Below are 9,553 nucleotides of genomic sequence, written 5' to 3' on the forward strand. Positions count from 1 at the left end.
TCGGAGGCTCCCTCCAACTCAGCCCGGCTGCGCACTCTGTAACAGGGAAGGCTTCTTGGAGTAGGTTGTGTTTAAGCCGGAAATGGGAGTGCCAAGGAGGAAGCAGCTGTGAAAAGATCTGAGTGCAGAAGAATCAGAGCGTAAAGGCTGGTCTTGGGACTGGAAGGAGCTTAGTGGGTTGAGGGACAAAAAAGGAGGAAGCCTGGAGCTTGGTGAGTGAAGGAGGGAAAGACAGTGTTCACTGCAGTCCTGGTTTCTCTCCCATGTTGGGATGTTTAGAGTCAGGAGACCTTTTGGGGTTCTGGTGCCAGAACTAACCAGCTGCGTAATTGCCTTGCTGCCCTCCACTTTTCTCATCTGTTAAATATATCACCTGCCTCACCTGGCAGGAATTCAATGAAACAACATACATACGGAACTGAGCAATAAAATGGAGAAGGCAATGGCACCCCACTCCAGTACTCTTGCCTGGCAAATCCCATGGACGGAGGAGCCTGATAGGCTGCAGTCCATGGGGTCGCTAAGAGTCTGACACGACTGAACGACTTCACTTTCACTTTTTATTTTCATGCATTGGAGAAGAACATGGCAACCCACTCCAGAGTTTTTGCCTGGAGAATCCCAGGGACGGGAGAGCCTGGTGTGTGCCGTCCATGGGGTCACACAGAGTCAGACACGACTGAAGCGACTCAGCAGCAGCAAAGCAATAAAAATCACGTTATCCAAGCCGGTGTGACACCGAGTGTGGTCCAGGGACTAACAGCAGCAGGAGTACCCAGAACATGCAGATTCTCAGACCCCACCCCAGACCCCCTGATTCAGAAACTCTGAGTGCAAGGCCCCTAAACCTGCATGTTTACTAGCCTTCCAGGTGATCCTGACCCTCAGCAAGGCTGGAGAACCCCTGATGGTGACCCACTCCTTACTGGGCAGTGCCTTCCATCAGAACAGGGTCCTGCTGGCTTTGCCAACCTGAAGAAGGCCCAGCCTTCAATTCAGCAAATATCTCTCTACGATTATACTCCCACCTATTTTCAGAAGGGATTTAAGGCATTTTTCCTTAAAAGATATATGTTTGGCCATGAAAGTAAAATAAAATTAGAAATGAAAAAATATTAGATGCCCAAGGCCAGTGCCATGTCCCAGATTTGATTGTGGAATAGAAAGCAGACATTCGTGGGAAAATGAGTGAACTCTCAATAAAGTCTAGAGTTTAGTTAAAAGTAACGTACACATCTTGCCCAATGTTGACAACAGATGAAACTGGGCCAGGAGCCCATGGGAACTCTCTGGGCTATCTTTGTGGCTTTTCTGTAAATCTAAAATTATTCCAAAATGGTTTGTTAATAATAATAATGTCACTAGATAAAGGAATCAAATCCACCAAACCCTAGGCCAGTATTGAACTGTGACTTAGTGACTGAACACAGAGCATTCCGTCTTAGAGACTGAAGCAGGTGGATCTTTGTCCAGGATCATTCATTCAGCAGAATGGACAGTGTCCACAGCGGTGGCTTTACAGAACATACAGAACATGGAACAGGAGATACAGAACATGGAAGCATTCTTTGGTGCGGCTGTTTCTTTCACTAGCCCTCTAGGAAAACCCAAGAGCACAGCAAAGAGCTAGCCAGCAGGGAAGATAGAGGCTTTTCCACAGGGAAAGCCTTCAGCCACGGGATTACAAATATTCATAGCTTTGGCTCACCCATATTGTAAAACCCGATGAGGTGAGATATAAATCTGTATTTCTGGCTTCTTGGAGGGCCTGCCATCAATAGACTTAACTCCCTGGAACTGAGCCGTGGCCACTGCGTTTGGCTATCTACACGTGCTCCACTCTCCATTCTGCCAGGTGCACTTCCTGTTTCCTGTACATACCTAAGTCACTCACTCATGATACCACCTGGCTCCCGTGGACACCCCTGTCGCCAGCTCTCTGGTTGAAGCTCCTGGTGGCTAACATGTCCACTTCATGAATCTATGTTCACACGCTGGGTGTTAAGTATTATGCAAAAGAGGGAAAGGTGAGACAGTCTCTCTAACCTTCCCCCAGGAGTTCCCAGTCAGTTTTAATTCCTGCAGAGCTAGGGAAAATCATTCTACCCCTGGGCCTAAGAGGAGGAGGCTTACCCAGAGGGTGCCCTAGTCCTACTTTGCCAGCGGCAAATTGGCAGAATAAGTAAGGATCAGAGCCACAAATGTCAGTTATTTGGAAGAAAGCCAACTAGATCTCTTAGTCCTAATCTTTATAATCACTGAAACTAAAAATAGGCAGCTTAAACAGATTTTAGATCCAGCTGAAGATAAGAGAAGTTACAGAGCGTGCATCATGTGTGCTAAGTCACTTTAGTTGCGTCCAACTCTGTGCGACCCCATGGACTGGAGCCTGCCAGGCTCCTCTGTCCATGGGATTCTCCAGGCAAGAATACTGGAGTGGGTAGACATGCCCTTCTCCAGGGGATCTTCCCAACCCAGGAATTGAACCTAGGTCTCCTGCATTGCAGGTGGATTCTTTACCATCTGAGCCACCAGGGATGTCCAGAGCATGTAGCACAGAGACACAAAGATAGAAAATTTAGAAGAAATTAAGAGACATGGAGGAGGGAGACCCCTGGTAGTCCAGTGGCTAAGACTCTGCACTCCCAATACTGGGGGCCTGGGTTTGATCCCTGGTTGTGGAACTAGATCTCACATGCTGCAAATAAAGATCCCAAATGCCACAAGAAAGATAAAAATTCACAACTAAGACCCAGTGCATGAAATAAATAAACATTAAAAAAAAAAAGACATGGAGGATAGTGTGAAAAGATCTAATGTACATGAACTGAAATTCCAAGAAGAAAGGAGAGAGAAAAGAAGGAATTTTACAAGAGATGATGACTGAGCACTTCATAGAACTGATGAAAGACCCAACTCAGAAATCCAAAGAAGCTCAAGAAATTCCAAGAATGGTAAGCAAAACCTGTGTCTAGAAATATAGAATAGAAATTCTCTGGTGGCCCAGTGGATAGGACTCTGCACTTCCACCTCAGGGGCACGGATTCAATCCCTGGTCAGGGAACTAAGATTTCACAAGCTGCACCATGTGGACAAGTAATACTGATAATGATAACTTTTATTCATCAAAACGTACCATAAAGAAGGTGAGAAGATGCATCTTAAACTAGGATAGGGTGTTTATCACATGTGAGTTAACAAAAGGTTAGCAGCTAAATATATAAAGAACTTTACCCAAAACCTGAAGAAAAAACAGCCTAACAGAAAAATAGGCAAAACTCATGAACCGAAGAGGAAAATAAATAACCCACCAACTTGTGGGATGTTGTTCCATCTCATTAGTCATCAGGAAAACACAACTGAAACCACATGAGATTTCCACCCACCAGCTCGGCAACATGAAAACCTGTCAACATCACCCTGGTGAGCCGAGCTGGATGGACTGCCACCCCCCTGCCTCTGGGAGTGAAAACAGGTGCAGCAAGTCTGGAAAACAATGCGGGCATCATCCTTTAAGGATGAGCATTATCCAGACCTTGATTCTCCTGGGAAAACCTGCCCCTGCTCACCAGGAGACATACAATACGTCCAGAACAGCCTCGGAGGGCAAAAATCACAGGCTATACATCAACAGTGGAAGAGACAGGACTGTGGCGTGTTTGTAAGTACAGCTACGGGACTATATACTGCTCTCACAAACACAGGCGATCTCAGGCGTAATTCGAGCAGAAAAAGCAAATCACAGGATGTGGGCAAAAATGTAGCATGAATTGAGAGTAAAACTCAGGGAAAACAAGAGGCTAATAAGCACAAAGTCAAGTGCTGATTCCTTAGGCGGGGGAGGCCACGGGGTGCAGTCAGGGAGGGATGATGTGAATAGCTCTTAAGCTGGGTGGTGGTGGTGTGGGTGTCATTCTTTATAAGGTAGGTACTGTATTTTTTTTTATTTGAAATGAAATGTTTTATTTTAAAAAGAGGGTGGGGACTTCCGTGGTTGACTCTGAGCTCCTACTGCAGGGAGTGAGAGTTAGTTCAATTTCTGGTCAGGGAAGTAAAATCCCACATACCATGCAACCAAGAAAAAGTATTTATTGAACACTAAGAATATATTGGGCTTCCCTGGTGGCTCAGGTGGTAAAGAATCTGCTGGCAGTGCAGGAGACCTGGGTTCGATCCCTGGGTCGGGAAGATCCCCTGGAGAAAGGAATGGCTACCCACTCCAATATTCTTACCTGGAAAATTCCATGGACAAAGGAGTCTGGCAGGCCATAGTCCACAGAGTTGCAAAGAGTTGGACACAACTGAGCGAATTTCACTCAAGAATGTATTGTCTGAACATTTGTCACAGTAAAAATAAAAAAAGTTTTAAAAAAGAAGATAATATTACTACCCTCCTTGTGTACAGTTCAAGTGAGACAATCAAAGGGAACCATTAGCTTCACCTTATTATGGACCCTACTCAGTGCTAACACGTGATCTGCATGCCCGCGAGACAGCAGATGCGGTCTGGGGCAGGGCGCCGCTGGCCGTGGCTCTTGGCAAAGCCCCGTGAATTCACAGAGGGCATCCATCCAAAGGCACTAACTCCTGCCTTCCCACAGGTGCTGAAGTCCACGGGGGACGTGGCCGGAGGCCGGGCCCTGTATGAGGGGTATGCGGCAGTCACCGATGCGCCCCCCGAGTGCTTCCTCTCCCTCAGGGACACGGTGCTGCTCCGCAAGGAAGCCCGGAAGCTCATTGTTCAGCCCAACACTCGCCTCGAAGGTAATGGACTCCTGGGCCCTGTGATAGAGGGCCCTCCAGGAGCACAAAGGAGGCCTGGAACTGACCCTGCAGCTCGGGAAAGGCTACTCGAGGTGGCTTCTGTCTTGCCCTCTCCCTCCCAGCCCAGTCCTCCCCATGCCATACCTCAGGCCCACACCTTCGCGTCCACCACCACCACAGGCCACCCCCCCGCCACACACACACGCACACGCACACGCACACGCACACGCACACACACACACACACACACACACACACACACACACACACACACACGGTCAGGCTGCTTGTGAGATGGCAACAGAATGTTGAGGGCGGCCAGTAGAGCAGGGGCTAGTGAAACAGAAACACCCTGGGCTTCGGAGGAGGCCAGGCATCGTGCTGGAGCGAGGCCTGGTGGGGCCCAGGAGCGAGGTCAGGTGAGGCAGAGAGGAGGCACCCAGCGGGCTGAGAGCAGTCAAGTCAGAGCAGAGGTCAGCAGCTCTGTGGCCCCTCTCCCCACCTCAAGTGATGCTGCCATTTCCAAAAGCCCTGACCCTGTCAGCCACGCACTTGTACCTTTTGTATTAAGAGCGTTTGCACCTCCATAGTCATGGGTAAGTGTGAGAGTTAAATGCAATAATTACCTCTTCCTGGTGAGGAGAGAGCATTTCAGAGGTTTAGCCTAAACTCTACTCTGGGGAATTCCCTGGCATTCCAGCAGTAAAGACACAGCGCTTTCATTCCTGGGGCCTGTGTTCAATCCTGGGGGTGCCAGCACCCTGTTACATTCACTCTCCTCTCATCCCTTGCCTCACGTTTCCTGTCTCTGGCATGTGAGGCACTTGAGATGAGGCGGTGCCAGGCTGTGGTTAAAACATGAGCTTCAGAACTGCGCTGCAACCTTGGCCTATTCACTTAACCTTTCTGAGCTTGGGCGTCTTCATTCATAAAGCCCGTGTGGATTGTGCGCTGACACTAGAGAACCTCAGTCCTTCCTTCAAGTTCTAAGTGTATTCCAGGGATTAACCCTTTAAATACTCACAATACCCGCTAAGGTATAGGTATTATTACCCCCATTTTACAGGTAAGGAAACCGAGGCACAGAGAATCCGTTACTCAAGGCTTACAGCTTTTTACTGGAGGAACCAAGAGTAAGATTAAGAGCATTTGCTCCTCACTACGATAGTCACGGGAAGCTGTGAGGGTTAAATGAAATACTTACCTCCTCCTGGTGAGGAAAAAGAATGTAAAAGGTTTATTCCAAATTCTAGGGAATTCCCTGGTGGCCCAGTGGTTGGGACTTAGCGCTTCCACTGCCGGGGCTTGGTTTCAATCCCCCATGCAAGCTGCATGGTGCAGCCAAAAAAAAAAGCATAATTAAAAAACACTTTAAAATAGTTAAAAAGCAATATAAACTCCATTCTGTGCTCCAGAGGTGTCATGGGTTTGCCAGCCCTCTGCCCTGGCTTCCCACCCTGCAGGCACACCCTCTGAGCTATCACCCAGCTTCCTCCTCTTCATGGCGGCTGCCACTTTGCCATTTTCCTTTCTGCTCCTCTCCATGGCAACAGGAACAGCATATCCCCGGCACCTAGCACAGGGCCTGGCCCACGGGAGCCGCTCAGTGCCTGTCAGTGAGTGAGACAGTGGATTATACCAGGCTCCCAGCAAGTGCCCATTACATGGACAAGATCATCATCGCTTTGACTGTCCAGCTCTGGGCAGGCCTTGGGGATGGACTCCTCTCTTCAAGTCGTTTACAGCGCATTGGGAATAAGACAGAGAGAGAAATGGTCTTACAAGGGAAGTGTTCATAGGTGCCCAAAAGACACAAACAATGGTCTGAACACTTAGAGAAGGGAAGATCATACCTACCTTTGAGAGAATTGGGGAAAGGTGGGTTTGGGGAGGAGGTAGGGGGTAAACTTTGAGGCCCAAAGAACAGGTTGAATTTTCAAAGGTGGTGGTGGTGATTGTATTAATAGCTCACTTTTGAGGACTTCCATGTGCCAGAGTCTGGGTAAAAACTCTCCACGGATCAACTCCCAACAACTTAAATGAGGAAGTTTCCCCTTTTTCAGCTGGAAACTGAGACACAGAAGGGCTGTGTATTTGAGGTCACAAAGTGAGTGGCTGGCAGGACCAGGATTTGAACTCAGGCCATCCGAGCTCAGAGCCTGTGCTCTTAGCTGCATACATCCCATAAGGCCACAGAGTACAATGAGGCACTGTGAGCAGGTAGAGAAGTGGAGGGCTGTTAGAAGGAAGTGCTTCCCGTGAGTATTCAGAACACCACATAGGTTGGATGGGTGCCCTTGGAACAGCTGACAGATGATGAAGTAGGTTCAGAGATCGTGATGCTTATGATAGCTAGCACTTGGTGAGTGTGCCCTCTACCCATTATATTATATTTAATCACTGCAGCTTCTTGATAGATGTACTGTGCTTGCCCCCACTTTCCAGATGAGAAAACTGAGGCTTATGTTAAGAAACTTGCCCAGGGCCCCACAGTAGATGGAGATGAAGCAGTTCCTGGACTGTAAGCTCCTGGAGGCCAAGGACTGTGTCTGTTTCACCTAACATGGCACTGTTATAAATCTTTATTAAGTGAATGAACGAATGCAGCAATTAATTGAATACTCCCCCTTTAATGTTTCCTATCTCATAGGATTATGGAATCAGTTAGATAATGAAATATTGAGCACAATTTTTGGCACATGGTAAAAACTCAGGAAGACAACTAGCTGCTTCTCTGATTACAATTATGATTCTGTTTCCCTATTAAAACCTTTTCCTGCTGCTTTTTTTTCTCCATCTCCTCCCCAGGCTCAGAAGTACAACTTCTTGAGTACGAGGCCTCAGCTGCAGGCCTCATCCGATCCTTCTCTGAGCGCTTCCTAGAGGATGGGCCCGAGCTGGAGAAGATCCTCACCCAGCTGGCCACAGCTGATGCCCAGTGCTGGAAGGGGCCCCAGTGAAGCCCCATCTGGCCAGGCTTAAGGCACCTGTGAGGCCCCTCCCCGACTTGATCAAACCAAGGCTGTAAGTGGCCCCCGTTTTGTGGGCCCAGGAGGGGGGCAGGAGCCTGGACCTTGGTGCTACCTCAGCCAGGGGTGGTGACACTAAACCCTTCCATTTGTCAGCACTTTCCAGCTTACCAGTGCTCCCCTTGTGTTATCTCAGTTGATCTACACTGCCTTCTGCAGGGTGGGCCAGGCTCCTTGTCCGGCTTCCCAGATGAGGAAATACAAGTTCTGAGAATGTGACCTGTCTAAATCCTGCAGGATTCAAAACCTCTCCCAATCCAGTGCTCTTCATGTATTACTTTTATAACCAGAAAAATAAATATTGGAAACCACCACCATCTTCGCAATTTGTGTGGTTCTTCCTGGCCTTGGCCTCACATCTCATTTGCTCCCAGCAGGGTGGTGGGATCAAGTCCTAGGGAGGGGGAAGGAGGGTCATTTTTAGGTTCCCATCAGCAACAGGATTTTGCCATCACCTCTGAATCTGGATATGCAGAGTCATGTGGGTGAACATAACATGATTTTTGCCATCCTCACTCATGGCTCTTCTTCTATTTTAAAGAAGAACCTAAAAACTGGAACTAAGATCATGGCTGTAGCCATGAAATTAAAAGACGCTTGCTCCTTGAAAGAAAAGATATGACAAACCTAGATAGCATATTAAAAAGCAGCGACATCACTTTGCCAACAAAAGTCTGTATAGTCAAAGCTATGGTTTTTCCAGTAGTCATGTGTGGATGTGAGAGTTGGACCATAAAGAAGGCTAAGAGCTGAAAAACTGATGCTTTCTGATAGTGGTGTTGGAGAAGACTCTTGAACAGCAAGGAGATCAAACCACTCATTCCTTAAGGAAATCAATCCCAAATATTCACTGAAAGGACTGGTGGTGAAGCTGAAGCTCCATTACTTTGGTCACCTGATGTGAAATGCCGACTCATTAGAAAAGGCTCTGATGCTGGGGAAGATTGAAAGCAGGAGGAGAAGGGGGCAACAGAGGATGAGAAAGTTGGATGGCATCACTGATTCAATGGACATGAGTTTGAGCAAATTCCAGCAGATAGTGAAGGACAGGGAAGCCTGGCTTACTGTAGTCTGTGGGGTCGCAAAGAGTTGGACAAGACTGAGTGAACAGCAACAACAACAAAAATGGGAACACCTCAATCCTAGAATTTAATCTCTCCGCCTTTTTTCCTTTTAATCTATTTTTGGCTGCTGGAGTACAGGCTCTAGGACTGAGGCTTCAGTACTTGCCACAGCGGGCAGAGTCAGAAGTCGTGGCCGACAGAGTTGCCCTGTGGCATGTGGGATCTTCCCAGACCAGATCTTTTTCTAAACGGAACAGGTGTTTCCTTCATTGGCAGACAGATGGTTTCTTTACCACTGAGCCACCAGGGAAGCCCAGGAGTTAATCCCTTAACTTTTGTGTTTTGTTTCTCTATCCTAGACCTCGAGAGTAAGCAGGGAAGAAAGGACGTGGCCCCCTTTCCACTCAGTTAACCGTGAGGATGAGCGGACGAGTTAGTTTTGCTGTTGATAAACCGGAGAAGGGCACCTCTCCAGGCCTCAAAACTGGAGGGGCCCGTGGCTGAGCCAGAGGTGCAGGGCCTAGAAGCTCCTGATGGGAAGAATCAGAGATAAATTATAAGTCGGAACGAGGGATTGCAGCTCAGCTGGTAGAAACCCCGGCAAGGACCAGCGCAACTTGCTCAGCAGCCTCTCTGTCCCGGGCCGGAAAGTTGAGCGCCCGGAACCTTGACACGCGAACTTCCCCCCAACCCGGG

At 48.2% G+C, this 9,553-nt stretch overlaps 1 protein-coding gene across 2 annotated transcripts in view; it reads left to right on the forward strand.

Annotated features, from left to right (window-relative positions):
• DPP3 (dipeptidyl peptidase 3) overlaps window positions 1-8,112 on the forward strand; it is a 31,656-nt gene extending 23,544 nt beyond the window's left edge. For both annotated transcript variants that reach the window (XM_005699926.3, XM_005699925.3), the window contains exons 17-18: window positions 4,602-4,764; window positions 7,573-8,112. In XM_005699926.3, coding sequence (XP_005699983.2) covers window positions 4,602-4,764; window positions 7,573-7,724 — 315 coding nt within the window. In that variant the 3' untranslated portion in view covers window positions 7,725-8,112. The remainder of the gene's footprint in view (window positions 1-4,601; window positions 4,765-7,572) is intronic.

This window comes from Capra hircus, chromosome 29 (genome assembly GCF_001704415.2).
Source record: "Capra hircus breed San Clemente chromosome 29, ASM170441v1, whole genome shotgun sequence".
Taxonomy (NCBI): domain Eukaryota; kingdom Metazoa; phylum Chordata; class Mammalia; order Artiodactyla; family Bovidae; genus Capra; species Capra hircus.